Genomic DNA, 24401 nt, shown 5'->3' with positions numbered 1-24401 from the left:
TTAAACATTGTGATTTCAACTTTGGTATAAATTGGAATTTAGCCTAATTCTCTACTCTGCTACTTTGCTGAAGAGCATTATTAGAGGTTTAGAAATCTATGGCATGCTTAGAAAAATCCATGGTTTCACAACATATTATTGCACACCAATTTTCAAAATAAAGCATGTGTTTTTCTTCGGGTTATGAGAATGCTAATGTGAAATTTTAAACCAAAGAAAACTAACAAATTTGTACATTAATCATTAGGTTAAGTTCTTTTTCTCCCCTAGACTTTTAACATTTGATCTGTGGTGTTTAAGTCCTTCCTGGTGTCCTCATTTTTACATTGATGACTTGATTAATTACAGTTTAAGATATGCTTATACAGGAAAAGTAAAAGGGGTCCTCACATTATCTTTCGTCTGAAAGTCAAGACATTATATCTATGCTTTTCAAAGTGCCCCTGCAATTTGTGTTAATATTATCATTGCCTCTGTTATTGGTGGAAAAACTCAAATACACTGATGTTTGAGCACATAGCTCAATATATTAGAATCACGAAATTTTAGAAATAGAGGACTCAACAGATCCAACCTCTTCATTTTCAGATGAGGAATCTGCTGTCTGGTCTGGAACTCAGGGCTCCTGGTACCATATCAACAACAGCACTCCATTTAGAACCTGGCTTCCTGTTTTCAGACCACAGACTAAACTCTTTTCCTGAAATCACAAAAACAATCTGCTCAGTCCTCTTCTGTGTGCTGGGAAAAGCGGTTCACCAGTCATGAGGGAAAAAACAAACAAAAAACATAACAAAAAAGCCCTCACAGAGCTCAGGTGCGAAAACTGTAGGGTGACTGAAACAACTGTAGTCTTTCTATTTCTGAAACTCTTCTTCTAAACTGTCAGCAATATCTGTGCTTAAGATCAGGGGACAGCATACTCCCAGTTCTTAGGTAATTTTAATTCCTTTTCCTTTTCCCCACCATTTCTGGACGGATGCCAGTTGCTCTATAGTGCCTCTCCTTCTTCCGTTCTCATTCCCCATTCTCTTTCTCTATAGACTTATTACTTCCTATTCATTTATCCTTCCCTCTCTCTCTCTCCCTCTCTCTTCCTTCAGTAATCAAGTCTCAAATGAGTTACTGAGTGAGAGAGAAACATGATCACCACTGGAGAATTTGTACAGCAACAGGAGTAAATAGCACAGGGCTGGTGGGCATGGAACCATTACAAGCCATATTTTCTTGCCTCCAGAACTAATTCATGACAGATAATGGCAAAGTATTTTGGTGTTTTTGTCTTTTAGAATAGCACTAGTTAGACAGTAGCACCATGGCTCTGATATTTCTGTTTAAAGCTTCCGGGTTTTGCATCACGGTAGTAACACAAAGCAGCTACTAATCATCAGCTCTAACACTTTTAATATTGATGTCGATGACCATGTCGATGATCATCATGATATGATGCTGAGGATGGTCTGTCTGAAGGTATAGAGCCGTAGTGTTAGGAGATACTTTTTATTAATTACTTATTGAGGGTGTAGTATATTTGCTTCTGGTACATAATTTGACACCAAATCATTATGGATCCATAATGAGTGAACAATTTGGCGTATAGTTAGTACAGGCTGTGAGTTATCCACATTTTTACTTGTGCCATCCAGTTCTATGTATTTTAGTCTATATGGGTAGGATTTCTCAGTAATTCTTTGAGGTTATTTCTCCTTCAGATTCAATGAGTGCTCTGATGAAAAACTCTTCTTTTTGATTCTTATATTTTCCTACTGATCATCTCAAGGCTCACCAGCTATAGTTTCTCTCCCCACAGCAAGAACTGGACTGAACTCCTAGCTCAGGTTTAGAAGACAGCTCATTTAGTCATCTTATTGTCACATTTTTTTCTCCTCCAGGCTAAATGTTTTTGAAAAGTGATATAAAAATAAATGAATTATAATACTGAAAAAAAAATCTTGATGCACAAGGGGAGAAGGGAGTGGAGAAGAACTTCAAATAGCTTCTCTGGTCATTTTTATAGAGGACAATCCAGTCCAAATTTCACTTATTTAGTCTTAGTATTAAGATCAAAAGAGTTGAATGCTTTATCTTAAATTATCCAGGTTTTTATTGGTGTGAAGTGTTTGAAAGTTTGGAGAATTATTCCCAGAAAGATTCCTCTGCAGTCCATGTCTCATTTCTGCCTCCTTAGAAAAAATGATACTCCCCTAGCTCCAGATCTCTAAACACTATGTCATATACAAATAGTAAAGTTCCATGTAAGATGTCAGAGGAAATAAAAGAGGGAAATTATTTAAACTGCTTCTTAAAGTACTGCAGCTGTTTTATCTGAGATGAGTTAAGAAAGAAGTCTGTGATTATCCCTGTTATCTGTAGTACTTGACCTCCAAACAAAGGCAGAGCATGTGACTCCATTTAAGGGACTGGAAATCTTCCCGTGACTTGGGAGGGAGGGCTTGAGCAGACTTTACATGGCCAGGACCTGTTGGTGGTGAGATTATAGTCTTGAGGGTTTTTTTTCCCCTTGAGATATAATTGTACTTTTTCTTTATATTTCATAAAAAAACAAAAGTTATAAAAAAAGGAAAAAGATACTCTTATAGGTCTATGTCAGAAATAAGAGAGTAGAATCCAACACATGATTTAAACTGGGAATACATTAAAACGATGGATTGATTTATGATTATGATGCAATTAGAAAATGATAACTTATCCCAAGCCTAGTTTTAAGATAGATAATTTAGTCTCAAACTCAAGTGATTATCTGATTTTTTCCTTATTGATCAAGGAAACTATTAAAACAATTTCAAGTAAACTACATGAAGCAGGAAATACAAAGAAGCACAAAAATTTAAAAGAAGCCTGAATTTTGGAACTTTGCATTGGTACAAATTTAGTTCTGGTGTCTGATGCAGAATTATTTTCACTTTATTTCAAACTAGTTTGACATCATAGTAAAACATGGGTCTAAGTTGAATCCAGTATGGTGATTTTGTATTGCAAAAAAATAGAAAACCAAACTTAATAACAGAACCCTTTAGATATGACTGCATTGTGGGGGGAAGCATCTAACACAGTCTCTGATTGGTTCTATTCAGCTTGCTTTATGGAAGGTGAAATATGAAAATGCTATACTTATGCCTGTTCCCAACTACCTGGTGAAAGATCTCATTGCTCTAGGTCTTAGTACTGTTCAGGTAAAAGGTCACATTCCTTGTTAATAGAAGGGAAATAAGGAGGTGCCCTGAAAATTCCACAAATATATTCTGGAATGGCTCAAATCAGCCCTTAAAACTATCTAGATATTCTACTTATTAACTTTTAAAATTGATGCTATCCTTTGCTCAATTTCCTTTATAACAATCAAAGTTGAATTTCCTTTATAACAATCAAAATGCAATGTATAAAGCATTACTTTCTAGAGTGTTTTGCTAGAACTTAGAGAAGAGAGTGGAATATCATCTTGCATCTAATTTATATTAAAATTTTTTTGAGTTATATGCTTGAGACTATAAGAAATCTCTATTTTCCTAGAAATTATAAATAGAAGTAGATTTCCACACAGAATATCTCGGTAAATCAGTTACTAAATATGAAGACTGGTTTCAGGGTTAAAGAAGTTCACAATGAATATGAATTCCAATTTAACACCTTTTTTAAATAAAAAAAAGGATGCTAGAACAGATTTTGAATGATTTATGTAATATAAGGTAAAAGAAATCAAGATAGATCTTGTGGGATGGACAATGAAGACAAGATTATATGAGACCTGTCCAAAAAAGAGAAGAAAAGATCTGAGAGTGGTGATATTAACTTATAACGTGAAATGTGAAAGGCAAGCCAAGTAGAATGTACATCAGCTGTCAGATTGCTTCATTCCTTTAGAGCAGTTGTTCATCTGAAAATAGCTTTCAAATGAGAAAGGATGACTACAAAAGGATTAGTTACCATAGGCTTTTATACACCCCCTAGAGCTCCAGGTTTGTTATGACAGAATAGCAAGAATTTAAAGGAAGTAAACTATAGAATATTAAATAACACCAAGAAGGGTCTACATTAATGCTGAGCTATATTATTGCTGTGAAGGGTTTTCACTGATACCATTTCCATGGATTTCCTTCATGATGGCTGATGCTTGCTGTTTCCTCTGCTTCACCATGGTATTATGTGATAGCATGATTTTTTTGTTCCCTCCCTGTGAAAAATAAAGGAACATTATTGAGGCAATGTCAAGAACTCATTTGGAGTGTTTTATAATCATCCTTTTGAAAGACAGCATCTTTGTTCTTTATTAAGAGTTTATTATTGCTTTCCACTGAAAGACTTTAATACCATTCCTTGTCTGGTGACAGAGCATGCTATTCATTGACAGGCAATGTCACAGTGAACAGAGGCTGTTTCTCAGAGTTTCTGGCCCAGTCTTATCTATATACTAGTACAATGATTATTGGGCAATGAGAAACAATGAAAGAGCTGGCCTCCTTTCCCCTTCCTCTCTCTTTTCCACAGTTTATTTTAATCCGTCATTGTTTCCTTACTGGCCTTCATTTGTACCAACATCACAGTACATCAATTCCAGCAAATTGTAAGAATGAAGAAAGGATGCCAGATTAAACCAGAACTCTTTGGTGGTAGTATTTTAATATTGGCATCAACAGCTGTCCTTTAAAGCAAAGAAAGCCCATTAATGAGTCACAACTCTGAACTTCCTTGGACAACTGACTAATAGAACATTGTAGGAAACAATATACTTACCTTGCTCTTAGACTGTGCTTTTCAGGAAGGATGAATCCTGATTTGTGGAGGAAAGACTGGAGATGGAATATGGATGGCACTTGGGCCCGATAGTTTTTATCCTTGAGCCTGGGATAGCATGGTCCCTAGCTCTGACTCAGACTGGGGACTGAGCCTTTCTGAAGAGACTGGCATCCAGCTGACATCAACTGACTATATATAGCACCAAATACTTCAGCTACTCATATCTTCCTGGCAAAAGGGAGGAACCAAGAAAGATTAGGTTCTCTCCATTGTGTTTCTAGTTTGTGAGATGTTTGAATGAACATACAGAAGGTTTTTATGGAGTACCTTCTGTTTGAAGAGATACTAGCCAAAGAAGATTTTTAAAACTTTTTAAGATGTAGCCCTTACATTACATCTTAATTGAGGTGGCAAAAGATACATATTGAATACGTGAATTAGAGCAGAATGATAGATTATTAACAACTAACGTGAAAGTATTGACCATAATATCTAAGGAGTTTCAAGAAGAAAGAAAGCAATATGGGGCAGATCAATAGTGCCATCCCTTAAGCAAGAGTGAGAACCTATAGTAAGTTCAGAAAAAATGGGTTATATTTGAATGGCGAAGTGGGGGAGCATTTTGTAATGGGCCTTAGAGGTTGAGCCTTGAAGCTATCTGAGTAAAAGCTTAGACTCATAGCTGGGTCATGAGTCTTTCTGAAGAGACCCTGTAGAGAGCAGTGCCTGCAAAGTTGACTGATCTCTGCAAGGTCTGGAGTCAAGGATTTCTGTTTGGGAATCAGGATAAGAAGTTGGGAAGGTAGGCCATGTTGCCCTCCTTGCTGGTCTTTGAACACAGAAGTGTTCCCTCCCATATCCAGGCTTTGGCTCTTACTATTTCCCACTTCCTGGAACATGCTCTCCCCCTACCACTTGCCTTACTCATGCATTCAGGACTCCCCCCAACTATTAATTCCTCATAAAGTCCTTCCCCAGTCACCCTGTCTAGCATATCACATGGTGCCACACTCTAGTCCCTTACTCTGCTTTATTTTTTAAATATTTTTGTATTAGTTAAGATTAAAGTCGAATGGGAGTGACAGAAAACCCTAAAAACAGAAATTTCAAAAAGATGGAAGTTTGTTTTTCTCACACATAAACTTTGTCCAGAGGTAAATAATCTAGGGTTCGTGTGATTGACATAATTATCAGGGGCGCAGTCACCTGTAGCATTTTGCTCCATTGTCCCTAAAATGCAGACCCTTGGGCTTAAATGACTGCTTCAGCTCTAGTCAGCATGCTCTTATTTCAGTCAGCAGGAAAAAAAAAAAATAATGAGAAAGGCAGCAGGAAAAAGAAAAAGAAAAAGTAATGAAGGTCTCCTTCAAACATGTCCTGATATTGCTCAGATCTCTTTTGTTTACCTCCGTTTGGCAGAATTTAGCCACGTAGCCAAACACAGCTCAAGAGAGGTTGGGTAGATTTTATTCTGGGTGGCCACGCCTAGTTAAATTCAGAGGTTAATTTACTGACAAAGAAGATAATGATTACTGGGTGACAACTCTCAGTTTTTGCCACAAGGACATAACACTATTTTATCTATACCTATATCTATATCTATTTGTCTAGCTAGCTAGCTGTCATCCATCTATCAGTCTATCTCTATCATCTATCTGGTATCTCTTTTTCCTATTAAAATATGAACTTCATAAAGACTTAGGCTTTATATAGCAGTCTATCTCTATCATCTATCTGGTATCTCTTTTTCCTATTAAAATATGAACTTCATAAAGACTTAGGCTTTATATCTTCAGCAGCAAGAATTGTGTCTAGTATATTGGCCAACATTCAATATTCATTAAATGAATGAATAAATGAGTGGGTTGGAGATTGTGGAATGCGTGAGTTTGGAATTATTTTCCTGTTATGTCAAACACATGGGGGGAAATAGAATTGTAATAAACAGTCAATTGAGTATAAGATGATGGTGGCTACTTAAGGGAGAAGTTGTTTTATATGCGACCAAAATAAGTGCCTGATCATAGGATTGACAGTTCAAGGTAGTAAATGGTAGGTGTAAGCTAACCTGTTGCAACTGCTTCTGAGTAAAAGTTTGCATTGAAGTTATTAATTAGGTACCAGTGAGAAACATTTAGCCAAGCCAAAGAATTTAAGTTCCCTCTCAAGATCTCTAAATTGCTTTTATATTCCTGGCTTAAGCATTTACAGTGGTGTGCTGTTAGTAAAGTCTGTCAAACTCTTAGTTTTTTCGTCTGTAAAATGGAGGTTACAGTATCTACCACATAGAACCATGGACATTTTACATGTAACAATTTTAGAAATTCTTGTTACTTAATAAAAGTTTAGTAAGTGTTCATTTTTCCTTTTACTATTTTATTCCTGCAATATGGAAGAATTTAGAACCTTAGAATAATCTGCTGCATTATTCAGTAAAAAATTAAAATATATTCAGAAAGACCATTTTCCTGTTTGGTCACCTTTATGTTTCCAATTTTGTGTTATATACAGTTCTATAGGTTGAAATGGTGTCCTCAAAAGACAATGATTGTTATGTTGATTTTGGTTTCCAAAATGAAAGATTATTTTTAAAGATTTTTAAAGTTTTGAAGACTATAATAACTTACTTGTTTTTGTTTATTTCTGAATTATACCAAAAGTTGTTTTGCCTTATATTTTAAGCTCATTTACACATATCTCTGATAGCTTTCTGGTTTTGGAGTTATTATTTGTTCTCAAAAGAAGAAAGAATTAGTCACTGGTATCATAGCTTTAAAACAATGTATACTATCTATTTGCTTCATGACACAACAGCTAAATTTTTTTTAACATTTATTTATTTATTTTTGGCTGCATTGGGTCTTCATTGCTGCACGCAGGCTTTCTCTAGTTGCTGCAAGCGGGGGCTACTCTTCGTTGTGGTGCGCAGGCTTCTCATTGCAGTGGCTTCTCTTGTTGAGGAGCACAGGCTCTAGGCATGCAGACTTCAGTAGTTGTGGCGCACGGGCTCAGTAGTTGTGGCTCGCGGACTCTAGAGCGCAGGCTTCAGTAATTGTGGCGCACGGGCTCAGTAGTTGTGACTCACGAGCTTAGTTGCTCCGCAGCATGTGGGATCTTCCCCAACCAGGGCTCGAACCTGTGTCCCCTGCATTGGCAGGCGTATTCTTAACCACTGTGCCACCAGGGATATCCCAACAGCTAAATTTTAAAAAGAACTTTAATGGTTATTATACAGCATTTTCAGATGGTCCATTCTGAAAGTCAGTGCCTTTCAATTTTAAATCAAGTCGTAGTTAATATATTCTGTTTCATCTACACAGAGGTCTGGCTCCAGATTAAACTCCCCTCCAGTTTGTCATGTTGCAGTCTTTCTTTGGCTGTAGCCCCCACCCTCGCACCTCTAAGACCCAGGACTGCCCTTCTCCCTGTGTCCTCCCCACACCCACACATCCTGTACACTAGAGGAGAATCTGTCCTACCCCCAGGGTCTCAGTACCTACACTGGTCCTACTAATCATTCCTGTCCTTGAAGTGTCTCCCTAACCCCAAATGAAACAGAGTAGGACTTTATTTTCCCCCCAAGGCCCTAAGTATTTTAAACTAATTGGTGCTAAAGATAATGACAGGACCTTTTACTGTAGGCAGAATAATGGAATTCTAATGGTGGAACCTGGTGCCTTAGGAGGCCGGTGACGATGAAGTTTTTGGCAGAGCTTTTCAACACCCCTATAACCAAATCATTTCCATTTCTGGGCCTGCCTCAGTTGCATTTCCAACTCTTTTACCTCTTGCTAAAAGAGGAAAAAGAATAAATAAGGTGAATTTTACTTCCAATAAACCACCTAACAAAAATCCACACCATTAGGACCCAAGAAAGGCAACTTTATTCAGCCAGTGGTAAACATGAGCCCTTTAGCCAAGTGGTAAACAATGTCTACATTGATCTTCCTCTGACTGAGCACTTGTTTTTTAATCCTGTGTTTCTCCTTGTCCCATTTTGAGTCTATGTTAGGTGACTGTGGGCAGTTGGAGATTAGGGCAGGATCCTGGGGGCCCAGGATGTAGGGACTGACCATCTGCTAGGTGGGCAGACAGTACATTACCATTACTGAGGCTCAGTTCTGGATTATTGCATGCAGAATCCAAACAGGGCAGCTCCCAGGCTAGCGCTGAATGATATATCTGAGAGGACTATCAGTTCTTTACCAGCCTTCAGGGCCTTAGATATGGTGGTAACCCTGGGAGGAAAGAATGTGCTTGAAAGGATAAAAAAAAAGGTGTAGGGCTTCCCTGGTGGCGCAGTGGTTGAGAGTCCGCCTGCCGATGCAGGGTACACGGGTGCAGGGTACACGGGTTCGTGCCCCGGTCTGGGAGGATTCCACATGCCACGGAGCAGCTGGGCCCATGAGCCATGGCCGCTGAGCCTGCGCGTGCGGAGCCTGTGCTCCGCAAAGGGAGAGGCCACAGCAGTGAGAGACCTGCGTACCGCAAAAAAAAAAAAAAATTTTTAAAACAAAAGGTGTAAAAACTCACAGCTGATGAGGCTGTCTATGGAAGCATGGGCTTTGGTTTGTGCAAAAACCCTTTGCATTCTCCTTAATAGCTAATTGCCATGCCTTCCATGGTTTCTATTTTCCTATTTTGAATAAGGTCCAGCTTACAATCGATCTCCTTACCATCCCATAGCAAAGGCAGAATAGTTATAAGCAGAGCTGTGGTGATTATCCTACTGGCCAAAGTGAGATAGTACAAGACAGAGACCTAAGGGCACCAACTAATAGTAAACAGAACTCTTACAGCTGCTATTTATTTACTGTTTGCTAGGCAGTTCCTTTGTTTTGCAAATGAGGAAATTGAGGTTCTGAGAGATTAAGTAAAATCCCCCGTGCATCATACTTGTAAATTATAGAGATGAAATTTAAAGTTGTTTCTCGGACTTCCCTGATAAAGCAGTGGTTAGGAATCCACCCACCAATGCAGGGGACACAGGTTCAAGCCCTGATCCAGGAAGATCCTGCATGACTCAGTGCAATTAAGCCCATGCGCCACAACTACTGAAGCCTGCGTGCCTAGAGCCTGTGCTTCGCAACAAGAGAAGCCACTGCAATGAGAAGCCCGTGCACCGAAACAAAGAGTAGACCCCACTCACCTCAACTAGAGAAAGCCCACGCGCACAGCAATGAAGACCCAAAGCAGGCATAAATAAATAAATACATTTATTTAAAAATAAATAAATAAAAGTTCTCATTTAGGGGCTTCCCTGGTGGCGCAGTGGTTGAGAATCCGCCTGCCGATGCAGGGGACACGGGTTCGTGCCCCGGTCCGGGAAGATCCCACATGCCGCGGAGCGGCTGGGCCCGTGAGCCATGGCTGCTGAGCCTGCGCGTGCGGAGCCTGTGCTCCGCAACGGGAGAGGCCACAACAGTGAGAGGCCTGCATAGCACAAAAAAAAAAAAAAAAAAAAAAAAAAAAAAAAAAGTTCTCATTTAAAGGCTTTTGTGTTTTCACTATACTGTGCAGAAATCTCCAGCTTCCTGATCTCTGAATATCTCTGTAGTGATACCTTCATGATAAAAACAGAGTTAAGAATTGTCAGATTAAGTATTTCAATGTGCTCCTTTTTGATTCCCTTTGGAATTTAGCATCCCAACACTAGGTTTATCTTGGCTGAGGTGCTTTTTACTTATTAACATTTATGGCTCTTTCCCAACTCATGTTTTTCTGGTTTGCAAACTTCTAGAGTTCCTCATGGTGTCTATCCTCAGGGTGCTTTCCTTTCCTTCAGCTGTGCAAATACTAACGTTATTTAAAATGCTGAACATAAACAATGAAAACGTGCCAGTTGCTGTGCAGACCTCTCCTTCCTTTCCTGGCCCATGAACCACACACACAAACACACTTACCACCTTCACTGCCAAAAATAAGGATCAAATCCAACTTCATCAAAATAATCCATTTATAGGCAAGCCCAGTGTTTTACTTGTCTTCCTCTGCAAATTTATGTCTTTTACTTAAGCATTTCCTTCTAGGCTCTTAAATTAAGCCTTAAGGTAAACTGGGGAGAAAAGGAGAAGTAAACAGAGCCGGATGACCAGCTTGTCAAGGACAGACGCTAACGTAATAAAGTTGGGAACCTGGAAAGAGAGAAAGTTTCATATACAGGAATATTAAGAAAGAAATTGCCAAAGAAAACCTGCAAATCATTTTTTTTCTTTTGCTTGTATAATCCCAGCATTTATCCAGACCTTTGTCACATTTTCTTTCACAATTCTAGCCAACCTGTATTTTTCCTGTCGTTTACAGGAGCATTTTCTTTCACAGTTTTCTCACATGCAAGAAGTCCCCTGCTTTTATATACAAATTTAGCATGACCTAATTAAACAAAAGTTAATTAAAGAAAACATGAAGTTTTTTAAAAGAATGTATAGTCAAGGAATTTAGTGACAGAATCTGGACTTCACAGCCATGTATCACATGCTAGAGTCCCAACAGTATGGTTATAAAATAAGGACAATCATAATATCAACATCATAAGGCTGTTGCATGGCATAGTACTTATCTCAATGCCTGGCTCATATTAAATGTGTCATAAATGTTAGCCATTATTATTATTATCACCAAAATGTTTAACTTTAGCATAAACATGAGAAAGGATGACATTCAAAATATGTTAAGTCACCTTAAAAAATAATGGCTGGGCTTCCCTGGTGGCACAGTGGTTAAGAATCCGCCTGCCAATGCAGGGGACACGAGTTCGAGCCCTGGTCTGGGAAGATCCCACATGCCACAGAGCAACTGGGCCCGTGCGCCACAACTACTGAGACTGCGTGCCACAACTACTGAAGCCCACGTGCCTAGAGCCCGAGCTCCGCAATAAGAGAAGCCGCGCAATGAGAAGCCTGCACACTGCAACAAAAGAGTAGCCCCTGCATGCCGCAACTAGAGAAAGCCCTCACACAGCAACGAAGATCCAACACAGCCAAAAATAAATAAATAAATAAATTTAAAAACAAAATTTAAAAAAATAATAATAATAATGGCTTAACCCCTGTTTGCAGACAAGGCACAGAGAGGTTAAGTCACATGTTGAAGGCCACACAGAAAAAGAATAGTTCCTTAACTGAGAAAGATATGAATATGAATTGAGCTGTGGGATTAATATAAATAAAGCATGTGTAGATCAAAAGAGGAATTGCTAAGAAATAAAACAGTCAGAAAGGAACAGTGAAGGGTCTGGTATACTTGTTAAGTATATATCCTATGTGTGAGTGATTTTTCAGTGCATCAGAACCTAATGTCATTAATAAAATCTGAATTGTATGAATAACTCTCCTTATTCTGATTCTATGCTCCCATGCAAACGTCCACTAATATACTGGTTTCCCATGTAGTTTGCCTGAACCCAAATCCACCTACTACTTTATCTCATAAATTGTGACACATTTTAAGAGTAAAAAATTCAGTGCCTAGTAAATGTTTATTGAAAGGATGAATCAGAAAAAGTTAAAGAAATTGGGAAAAGAAAAAAAACAGGAGAGCAAAGTTCAAGAGAAAAGAGAGGGCTTCCCTGGTGGTGCAGTGGTTGAGAGTCCCCCTGCTGATGCAGGGGACACGGGTTCGTGCCCCGGTCCGGGAAGATCCCATATGCCGCGGAGCAGCTGGGCCTGCGCGTCCGGAGCCTGTGCTCTGCAACAGGAGAGGCCACAGCAGTGCGGGGCCCACGTACCGCAAAAAAAAAAAAAAAAAAAAAAGAGAGAGAGAAAAGAGAATTTTAAGGCACCGTCAAGTTTTCCACAGAGATTATAGAGGATGATATGAGAAAAGGTCACTGGATTTAGCAAGAATTAGGTCACTGGCAGAATTTAGAGACACTTTTTAATGTGGCAGTAACAACCCAAATAGAAAGGATTTAAGGTAAGAATGAGTGGATGGGAAGCGTCAGCTGCAAATGGAAACCATTTATTTAAAAGAACTGGTTGTGAACTAAAGGGGAGAGAGAGTTCAGTAGCTAATAGGAAAGCAATTTGCATGTGTGCATGCTTGTGTGTTTAGAAAGAGGAAACTTTGACAGTTTGGAGATAAAAGCGAAACAAATATTGCTGTGTAAAACAATAAAAACTCTGATAATTTGCGATTTGGGGTGGTTCACTTCAGGATAGATGTAAGTCTATGATGGTTGATCATTGGAGAGAAATCCTGTAGGAGGGAAGAAGTATGTGCCATGCAAGGTTGAAAAGGAAATGTGAATGGAGTTTTGGCATCTGGGACAAGTGGTGCCATCAGAAGGCCTTCCAGCATGCCATCATCAGGGTAAATTTACCAGGGCCCAGGTGCTGAACAGGTCCAGACATGCCAACTTCCCAATTTCATTAGTCTTAGGCTGTGCCCCGTCAGTTCATTGAAATTACTTTTGACACAGGTGACCTCCTTGATGGCAGATCCTAATCTATCTCCTGGCCTTCTTAACTGTATTCCAAATTGCAACTAGCAATCTCATTTTAGTGTCCCACAAACATCTCAACATTAACATGCCCAAAACTGGGCTTATCATCCTCTTATATGAGCTCCTCATCCAGAATTCCCAATCTCAAACAATATACTTATCACTACCTGCCCAGTAGACCAAGCCAGGAATCATCCTAGACTCCTCTTTCCACCTTTTCCCTCTTACAATCTAATCAAGCTCTTAAGTCATTTTTAGGCTGGGGGGATGGAAATCTACCTCTACCGCACCCCTCTTACCCAAAGAAAGAGAGGAGATAATAATCTGATTGTTGGTTCCGAAGGCACAGTTCTGGTTAGGTTGGGTGGTGACTTGTCAAAATGTGTTCAGAGGATATACAACTAGGTATTGTTTCATTCTTTGCTGTCTATTCCAAGCAAGCAACAAAAGTTGTAAGCAACTGCAGTCCCAGTCTTGCTGTTCTCTCCTGTTTTCATTTCTATATGACTGATAAGATTATATTAAAACTATGTTTGGGGGCTTCCCTGGTGGCGCAGTGGTTGAGGGTCCGCCTGCCGGTGCAGGGGACGCGGGTTCGTGCCCCGGTCTGGGAGGATCCCACATGCCGCGGAGTGGCTGGGCCCGTGAGCCATGGCCGCTGGGCCTGCGCGTCCGGAGCCTGTGCTCCGCAGCGGGAGAGGCCACAGCAGTGAGAGGCCCGCATACCGCAAAAAAAAAAAAAAAAAAATCAAAAAAAAAAACTATGTTTGGGCTTAAGGTTGGTAGGCTCTTAGGCCTCCACCCATGTTCATTGTTTGGAACTTAGAAGTTTTACAAACAATAGTGTTTCCCTCTACTTGATGAGTTCTCTTACTTGGTGAGTCTCCACTGATTTTTCTACAGTCCCCTTCTACAAATATATCTACTTCCTTGAAACCTTCTCTGACCTTCCCAAGTAGAGTTTGTATTTGCTCTTGGGCTACTTGCTATTCTGGGCTTATGTTGTACTATGTTTATATGTACAATACATCTATTATTATATTCAATCTCTTTGTTCTAACAAGGCCTTCACCACCATTAACTTAACCATCCATTCTCCATTCTTACCTCCTGATTCCATGATATGCAGTGGTGGGTCAAGAAGTGATGTTGGTTAGGGGACCTTTAGCTCCCTTGTTTTGTATCAAAGCTCTTGATGCCAAAATGGCATGCATGACTTCAACACATCTCAAATAAACACATCTTAAGTCAAAAATGCATCATTATTACCTTTTTTCTTGAAGAGATTTCATTCCTGATTCTAGAAAACCATATAATCTTGGTTTTCCTCCTCTCTTCCCTCCTAGTTTATTCACTCAACAAATATTTATTGAGTACCTATCATATTAGTTACTATTCTAGGCACTGGGTAGTAAATAAAAATTTTTTAATTCTCCCCTTCATGGAGCTTACATTCTAGTAGGAGAAATACGCATAGGGCAAGATAAACAAGTAAAAATACTGTATGTTAGATAATGATAAGTACTAAGAAAAAAAATAAAGCAGGGAAAGCAGACAGCATTGCTGGGAGTAGGGATTGTGATTTTAGATAGAAGGACTGAGGAAGACCTCATTGAAAAGATGACATTCAACTAAAGATCTGAAGGAGATGCAGGAGGAAGCCAGAAGTATATATTAGGAGAAGAACATCCCAGCAAGAAGGAGCAAGTACAAAGGCCCTGAGGTGGTAACATGTCTGGTATATTGGAGAAAAGTGAAGAGGCTAGTGTGACTAGGACAAAGTAAGGGAGAGAGAAGTTAGGAGATTGGTCAGAGATAATGTAGGCCTCATCAGCCATCATAAGGACTTTAGTTGTACTCTAGGATGGGAAGCTGTTAGAGGGTCTTATCCAGAGAAATGACATGATATGACTGCAGTTCTAATAGGACAACTCTGGTTGCTCTGTGGAGAACAGAGCACAGTGGAGCAAGGACTTAGAAAGGCTGTTGTGATAATCTAGGCAAGAGATGGTGGTGGCTTGGTCCAGGGTGGGGAGCAGTGTAGGTGGTGAGGAGTGGTCAGATTCTGTATATATTTTGAAAGTAGAACCAATAGAATTTGCAGAGTTGGTTATAAGATACGAGATGGAGAAATGACTCCAAGTTTGGGGAGCTGAGCAATGGGAAGAATATAGTTTCCACCCTGTGAGACTGAGAGGATTGGATTTTAGGGAGAATGTCAAGAGCTCAAATTTGGAATTGTTAATTTTGAGATGTCTGTTAGACATCTGAGTGAAGATGTGAAGATTGGGATATATGAGCTAGAATTTCAGGGAAGAAATCTGGGGTAGAAATATAAATTTGAGAATTGTCAGTGCTTATATGATATTTAAAGCCTTGAGACTGGATGAGATCCTCTTTGCTGGTTCCTATTCAACAACCCAAACTCTTAATGCTGAAATGCTTAGGGCCTAGTCTTCGAACCTCTTCTCCTTTCTGCCTATACTCACTCATCTCTTGTTCTTTCCTTTTTCTCTCATACTCCTTATCAAATCTGGTCAGCAAATCCTGGGTATATCCTGGATTTTGAAGGCTTCAGAATAAGTCCAGAAACTGACCCCTTCTCACCACCTCCACTGTTACCACTCTGATCTGTTTCTTTTGCCTAGATTATTGCAGTAACCTCAAAGCCAATCATCTATTCCTGAAACTGTGCCCCATAGAGTTAACAGAAGCTGATGACTAACAGGAATTCTTGAGCTTGTCTTGCAGAGCAACAGATAGGGGAACAGCTTGTTAAAACCCCTCTGCTTGTAAACTGCCTTCACTGATTAAGCTCGTTTTAGTCATTGTTTTCTTTCTTTCTTTCTTATTTTCTCCTCTTTAATTGCATATCTTCCCAGCTTCACTTAGCCCAGTTGTATTCAGAAACTTGGAGTCAGCTCTTGTCTGGTGAGAGCTGGCTAAGGCTGATTAGACCACCAACCTTAAAACTGGGCCTGCTCAGGTGTCTGACGAATGGCGTTTTGATGTCAGAGGGCTAGAAAACTTAGATCATACTAAGCACCTCCATTTCTATGCAGAAGAATGTAACCTGAATACATCTGCACAAAGCACTGATTACCTCACCTTTTCCCCTACCTCTAATCACCTTTCCCATTGCCTAAGACCACCCTGCCCCTCCCATAAATATTCCACTACCCTTGCCTTCAAGGAGGCAGATCTGAAACTTTTCCTCCTGTCTCTGTCTCCTCGCTTGGCTGCCGTTATGAATATACTCTTTCTTTGTTGCAAACCTCCGCATCTCGGCATTTGGCTTACTGCCCATCAGGGAGACGCACCTGGTTCAGTAATATTTCCACATGTATCTCACTTAGGTCTGTTTTCGAAAAGTAGCTAGAACTTTTTTTAAAAGTAAAATAAAATTTTACTCCTCTGCTCAAAATGCTCCAATGGTTCCTATCTTAGAGTAAAATCCAGTCCCAATCATGGCCTAAATATATCTTCCACAATCATATTATCTGATAACTCACTGACCACTCCTCCTATGCTCTCTCCTACTTTTGCTGCTCTAGACCCCCAGTCTTCTTTGCTTTTCTCAAACATCCCAAGCTGTTCCCTCTGAGAGGAACACTGCTCCAGATGTTACCGAGTCCAAACTCACTCTGCTTGCTGCACGACAGGCCAATAAATCGGGAGACGAGGTGTTGAGGCAAGGAACACGACTTTACTCGGAAAGCTGGCAGACCAAGAAGATGGCGGACTAGGGTCCCCAAAAACCATCTTATAGGGGTCTGGATGCCAGTTTCTTTTATTTTTTATCTTATTTTTTTAAAATTGTTTTTAAGTTTTTATTTTTTGGCTGCTTTGGGTCTTGCTGTTGTACGCGGGCTTTCTCTAGTTGCAGCGAACAGCAGGGGGGCTACTCTTTGTTGCGGTGCGTGGGCTTCTCATTGCGGTGGCTTCTGTTGTTGCCGAGCAAAGGATCTAGGCGCACAGGCTTCAGTAGTTGTGGCACGTGGGCTCAGTAGTTGTAGTGCACGGGCCCAGTTGCTCCGCCGCATGTGGGGTCTTCCCGGACCAGGGATTTAACCCATGTTCCCTGCTTTGGCAGGGGGAGTTCTTAACCACTGTGCCACCAGGGAAGTCCCCAGTTTCTTTTATAGAATCAGAGAGGGAAGTAAAGTAAAAAGGCAGAATAGAGCGGGAGAGGCAGGGAGGAAGTAAAGTAAAAAGTGCCATCAGTTTTGCAAAACATTTCCTGAAATACTCAGCCTCGGGGAGGGGATGTCAATTTCTTCTTTCTTACAGCCATTCACAGGTTGGTGGGGTTCCCTGAGGCAGGCCATTATGTATGATTATAATAACAAAAGTAACAAAAAGCAAAGGCTAAAGTCAAAGAAACAGATCCAACATGGAGTCAAAATGGGCTCTTCTCTGTTATACAGATAGATATCTGTGTGGCTCTCTCCCAAACCACATTGGTCCTTTACTCAATGCCACCTTCTCAGTGAAGCATCCTTTGTCTACCCTGTTAAAAAATACACCACCTCCTTCCTCTAGAATTCCCTATCCTCCCAGATTTATTTTTCTCCATAATACTAGTCACTGTCTTCATATTTATGCAAACCCCATGAAGCCATGAATTATTGTCTAGTTTGTTCTCTGCTGTATCCCTAGCATCAAGAATAGTATCTGACACATTGTTGGCACTTAATAAATATACTTTAATAAATGGATGAATGACATAAACATACAGTCTAAGCAAAAATGGTCTGCTTGCTACGTGAATGGTGTTTCATATTATAGTCTCCTAGGCTCCTAAATGAAATACTGAAACACCCACAGATGGTACAGTAGAAAGTACATGCTGTGGGGCTCAAGAGTCATACTGAGTGCTTCTTTAGGTCATACCTATGGCAGACATTTATAAAAATGATTAAGATATGGTTCCTGGTTTTGAGGAATTTGTAGTCCAATTAAGGAGAAAGTTGTGTACAATGTGACTTGCATAAAAAGAACAAATTTTAACATAAGTATTCACAACTTTCCCTTTGGATGCCAGTTCTTAAAGAATATTTTGAGCGTTAGGCCTCAGAGAGCACAAATTTGAAAGAAGCTGGGTGGGCCTCCTTCATTTACATTAAAAAGGGGAGGAGTGGCTCAAGAATGCTTTTCTTCTGAAAGGCCAGATTAGAAAGGAAGGAATTGGGTAGTGATAATAAGAAGGAAGGAATATGATCAAGTAATAATCGTAAGCTTAGGTTTGGGCATTAGGGTGCATGGAGGGGAACAAAGAGAAGGATTTTGGAACAGCTTCCATAAAAATTGGAGGAAACCATGTAGATAAAGAGAATTTTTAGGTTATTTATGGGTCAAGTAAAGGAAGTCCTTTCTTTCCTCTAGAATATCCCAGTTTTATGACCACTTTTTATTTCTGAGAGCATCCAAATGACTTGATTGTTAATGTACCTCTAGAAGGCTGAATAAATTCATCTAATGTTTGCTATTTGACTTGGAAAATACCTTGTTTCAAAATGATAATTTCAGTTTTGCCTAATATACAGCAATTCATTCTGACTATAAGTAGCAAAGATCAGAGGCTGTCCCTGGTTTTTTATCAAACTATACCATCAGCACAGAGGAGAATGTTTGTGACAGAACTATTGAATCTGGTACTTTTACAAAAGACATCTATAAGCCTATACATATACACAAAACTCCCTTTTATCTAGAAGGTACTGCATTTGTACTCTCATTGTTTGCTCTCTAGAATACTTTCTTCCCTCTTTTTCCTTTTTTTGGCTGAAATGTTAAGGTCTTTTGTTTTTTTTTGTTTTTTGGTTGTGCTGGGTCTTTCTTGTGGCAGGTGGGCTCTTTAGTTGTGGCACGTGGGCTCCTTAGTGGTGACAATGCAGGCTCCTTAGTTGTGGCATGTGAATTCTTAGTTGCGGCATGCCTGTGGGATCTAGTTCCCTGACCAGGGATTGAACCCGGGCCCCCTGCATTGGGAGTGTGGAGTCTTAATCACTGTACCACCAGGGAAGTCCCAGCCATTTCTATACCATAAAAAAATTATAAAATTTTAGTAGTGTTAGATGTTTTTCTTTTTAAATTTTTCATCCTTTTATACAGGGACTCATTAACTGACTGATGAACTGTGCCAAGCAAGGACTAGAAAGACCCTTTTCTACCTTCTTTGTTAAGGGATCTCTGAGTGTGGGATTTCTACATCCCACAAGTGAATTATCATTGGATCAGTATTAAGTTTCTATATATGGTTGTCTGTTTCTATGACATCTATCATGTTCCACTGGTCTGTTAGTCTGTTTCCATCCCAATATCACACTCTCTTAAATTTTATAACTTTATAATGAATCTATATGTGGTAGGGCAAGCAGTACCCTCTCTGTTTTTCTTCTTTAAGATCTTAACTTGTCTTGGATCTTCCACATACATATTAAAATCATTTTGTCAATGTCAAGAACTGTGTGAGTTCTGAGATTTTACCATACTTACAAGCCAACAAGTTAGCTTACCACGGTTTCATGAATGCCGGCGGAAGACATGAGCTCCTGAGTCAGAGATAAAAGACTTTACTTAAGGCACAGCAAGCAGCATGAGCTTCATATTCACATCTATTCTCCTTGTATCCAAGTCCCATGGGGTAATGTGGATGGGCTCAGACGGATGCCTGCATATGCATTGGGTGCATTATAGAAAAGGAACCCTAAGCTTAGGGAACCTGAATCTTTTATACTGGGCAGTAAGTATGAAGGCTGTTTGCTCCAGAGGGAGACACTATACCTTCCAACACTGTTCATTATACAAACATCCCAGACAAGTTAGTCCAGAACAAAAGCAGTCAATGTCTCTTATCTTTTAGTTTTGAAAATATTCTCTTATTTTAAAAATCTCTGCTATATCTGCAGTGTTCTCCTTTTTCATTTCTAATACTGTTAATTTTTACCTTACCTCTTTTGCCCTGGATCAACCTTTCTAGAGGTTCGTTAATTTTATTAGTCTTTTCAAAGACCAACATTTCATTTTGTTGCTCCTCTATTATATGTTTGTCTCTATTTCCTTATTTTCTATATTATTTTTCTCCCCAACTTTTTGTGGGGGCTTATTTGTTATTTAATTCCAGTATCTAAAAAAATGTATTACTCTCCTCTTTAACTCTTGAGTTACCAGAATTGTTTTTAAAAATTTGCAAACAGAGAGGATTATTTTTAGCTCTTATTTTATTTTTCATTTCTGTGTTCTCATAATAAACTATCAGCGGCAGCAAATAATTCCAAATCTCAAAGGGCTTTCTTAACACACTACAAGTTTATTTCTTGTTCATTTGAAATCCAATCTGAATGTTTCTGTATATGACACAGAGAATAAGCTTCTTCCCTTTGAGGCTGCCAAAATTCTCAACACGCTGCTCCTTACGTTTTTGAAGAAGAGGAAGCAAAAGCGTGGAAAATTGCACAGGATATTCTGTATTCGGGCCTGACAGTACATGCAACACTTTTGCTCACATTCCATAAGACAGAGCTAAGCCTCCTAAATTTACCAGGGGCTGGAAATGACGTCTAACTCTCATGACCAGGACAAATAGGAAAATCAGGTTCCCTGCCATAATTTCTAATGTAATTTCATTATTATCAGAAAATCTGTTCTGTATGATACCAATTCTTTAGGAAATGTGACACACAGTCAATTTTTGTAAATGTTCTGTGTGTGCCTGAAAATAATATATATTTTCCAATTACTGAAGGCAGGCTTCTATATACATCAATGACATCAAACTTGTTAATTGTATTGTCGAAATTATCTATATTCTTACTGGTTTTTCTTTTTTAAAAAAAAAATTTCCTCCATTTTATTTTATTTTTTATTGAAATACATTTGATATATAGCATTGTGTAGATTGAAGGTTGAAACATGTTGATTTGATACATTTATATATCGTAATTGGATTGCCATTTTAGTCTTTATCATATCACATATTATCACTTCTTTTTTTGCGGTGGGAATAATTAAGATCTACTCTCTTAGGAAGTTTGGTGATTATAATACAATATTGTTGTCTGTATTCAGTATACTGTGCTTTAAATCTACAGGACTTATTTATCTACTGGTTACAACCTTATTGGTTGTCTTATCTACTTTACGTATTAATGACCAAGAGATATGAGGTAGAAATTTCCCACAATGTTGATGAACTTGTCAATTTCTCCTTGTAGTTATTTTATGTTATTTATTTTGAGGCTATGATATTAAACAGTATACATTTACAAATGTGGTATCCTTTTGATTATATCCTGTTATTTTTATACAGTTCCCTTCTTTATTGGTGGTATTTTTTCTTTAAAGAATACTTTGATACTTATTACGGCTACATTACTTTCTTTTGGTTAAATTTTCCTGATTGTTCTAAAATTCTGACTAGATATATTTTGGACTTTCTCTGTTCTCCTTGTGTCTTCAATTCTTTTTTAAAAAATTTTTATCATGAGCTTCCCTGGTGGCACAGTGGTTGAGAGTCCGCCTGCCGATGCAGGGCACATGGGTTCGTGCCCCGGTCTGGGAAAATCCCACATGCCGCGGAGCGGCTGGGCCCGTGAAGCCATGGCCGCTGAGCCTGCGCGTCCGGAGCCTGTGCTCCGCAACGGGAGAGGCCACAACAGTGAGAGGCCCACATACTGAAAAAAAAAAAAAAAATTTTATCTTTTTATATTGATTGCTTTATTTTGTGTAATTTTTCCTTTTAAGTAAAAATCTTTCATTTTATTAATTTTCTCCTCCATTGTAACTATCTGCTATTTAACTCTTACATTGAATACTTACTTTTAATTATCATACTTTTTATTTCTAGGAGATCTCTTCCTCCAATTCTGCCTAATCTCTTGCTGATTAGTCATAGTTTTACTTCCCTTCCCCCATTTTAAAACTTCTTTAAACATATAAATATATTTAATTTATTTTCTAATATATTCCTTGTATTTGTACATTTCCAATATCCAAGTTCCTGTTGTTTATAATCTATGTGACACTTGATTATGGTGGCCTAGTTTCTCATGTGTTTTGTGATTTTTCTTTTATTGTGAACTTGTATTCAAAATAAAAGACAATCTTTTGAACTTTTAAAATTCATTCCTCAAGGGAAGATTTGTGTTTCTTTCTGCCAGGGTTATGAGGACATTACAGACATGAGTCCAGTTTAAATGAGTCCAGAAATGAAGAATTTTAGTGTATGATATTCCTTACCACATAAACAGTATAAATTTTGATCCTAAATCCATGTCTGAACCTTCCAGTGGCTATAAATTCTCAGGAGAGCTTTTCTCCCCTTCTCTTCTAGACAGTTTTCTTTCCTGCTTACCTCTGTGAAGGGTTATTTATTCACTTGTTTCTAGTGAACTTTTTTCCTTGTGAACGGCTTTTCCTGAGCATGGCTTTTATGCTAGATGGAGCTCTCTGCTCTGGGAAGATGTACAGTTCTGGGCAGCCTGGGTGTAAAGGTTCTCCCAGGGCACCCAACTGCTTCAGTTCTCACTTCTTTCCCTATATTCATACTCCTGCTTTCCTGGAAGCCTCTTCCATTCATTTAAAAATTGTTTCTAATATTTCATCTAGCAATTTTTCAATGAATTTAGAGAATTATGGATGAATTTCTCTTTTATTTTTTCAAGTAGCATTTAAATACAGTTGGAAAATGGTACAGATATTTGTGGGAGAGATCATTGTCTTTTCATTGTCTTTTCTATTGCTAATGCTGGGTACCTCAGTGAATTGGTGTACCACTCGAAATGATGCCATCAATGCTCAGAATTGATGAATTCTGAATAGCACACATTAGAATCATTGTTCATATGAGGCCTGTGAAAACCCAATACTCACTTTCCCACTAAGTGATTTTGTTAACCCCTCTGGTGTTAAGCCACCCTTTGGGGCTTGGTTTTTTCCTCATCTCTATGATGTATTGGTTTATCTAGTATATCTTCTCAAGCAGTATGGGTTACAGAGGTTGTATGACATCTTGATCTCTGTGATCCCCAAGTGTTGCCTGGAGCAGCATGAACTCTTTGCCAATCACTGTTAGTCCCTAGCAGTCTCATCTTTTTATCCCAGTCTCATCTTTTTATCCCAGTGCCAGACAGACATAATTTTCCATGTGTACTATGTTGTGAAAAAGGTTAAGAAGCGTGGTCTAGATGATCCTCTAACAGTCCTTCTGTCTCTAAAACTCTTGATTTAAAAAATTAACTATTAAGGCACTTTTCCTCTCTGGGCACTTGTTTAGTGAATAAGTATATTGTATCCAAGAGAAAACGGGGGTAGGTTTTACACAGAGTTACTTTGAACTGAAATCTTTAAAAGGAGTTGCATGTCTTTGTGAATGAGGAAAATCTCAAGCATTTTGTGCTAAGTGACCTATTTAGAGCCAGTAATGCCATTCTAGGATTTGAATGAGCCAAGGCCCTTGATGGCTTCTTGGGCACATATCATATTTTCTTATAACTAGTTTCATTGTGCTGCTTCATCTTCTCACTTTTGCATGAGTACAATATAATAAAAGCAGTTTATGTGGCCTCATGTTCTTTCCTCTATTTTTTTTTTTAAATATTTAATAGTTGTATGCCTTTGTTTCACTTTGTTTTCAATCCTTCTGTTTCTCTGGTATTTTGAACACTTTGAAATAAGAGTTTGATTTCACTTCCTAAGGACTCATACCCATAAAACCTATCAAAAACAATGATTGGTTTTGTTTATACCTGAAAGCATGGATCCCAACACACTCTACTTCTGTTTCTAGTGTGATTCTGAGTCATGCTTTAAAAAGAATGTTTAGCACTTAGCAACCCAGAATTCAGTCTGGCCCTGAAGTCGCATTGTTTGGTTTGGGATGTAGTGTGTTTTTAAAACAATGTATTCCTGTCTCCACTCCAGACCTACCAAATCTGAACCTCCATGAGTGCATAAGGGGAGGTGAGGGAATGCAGTTTTACAAAACTGTACTTTTAGCTCTGGGGAATACTTCTCTGGAAACAGCTGAGAGCAAGTTATTTGGCTAAAAAAAAAAATGGAGGTAGGGTTGAAGAAGACGTCACAGAAGAGGTTTTTTTTTTTAAAAAAAATATCTTTGAAGGATGAATCAAATATTTGCCTAATGAGGAAGACTAGGGAAGGATATTTTAGACAGAAGTGGAATGAGTCAAGGCACAAGAGT

General features: G+C 38.8%; 1 protein-coding gene across 2 annotated transcripts in view; it reads right to left on the bottom strand.

The window, feature by feature from the left end:
* The window catches only part of MYOZ2 (myozenin 2), a 35431-nt gene extending 30486 nt beyond the window's left edge, over positions 1 to 4945 (bottom strand). Inside the window, exons 1-2 of one of the 2 annotated variants that reach the window (XM_059066748.2) lie at positions 4753 to 4945; positions 4099 to 4192 (exon numbers count right to left, since the gene is read on the bottom strand). In XM_059066748.2, coding sequence (XP_058922731.1) covers positions 4099 to 4174 — 76 coding nt within the window. In that variant the 5' untranslated portion in view covers positions 4175 to 4192; positions 4753 to 4945. The remainder of the gene's footprint in view (positions 1 to 4098; positions 4193 to 4752) is intronic. The other variant, XM_067036576.1, reaches the window with a different exon arrangement.
* Positions 4946 to 24401: the final 19456 nt, after the last annotated feature.

The sequence above is a fragment of the Kogia breviceps genome, chromosome 6 (genome assembly GCF_026419965.1).
Source record: "Kogia breviceps isolate mKogBre1 chromosome 6, mKogBre1 haplotype 1, whole genome shotgun sequence".
In the NCBI taxonomy this organism is placed as follows: domain Eukaryota; kingdom Metazoa; phylum Chordata; class Mammalia; order Artiodactyla; family Physeteridae; genus Kogia; species Kogia breviceps.
The sequence above is the reverse complement of the archived record's forward strand: the minus strand, read 5'-3'. Positions and strand labels throughout refer to the sequence as shown.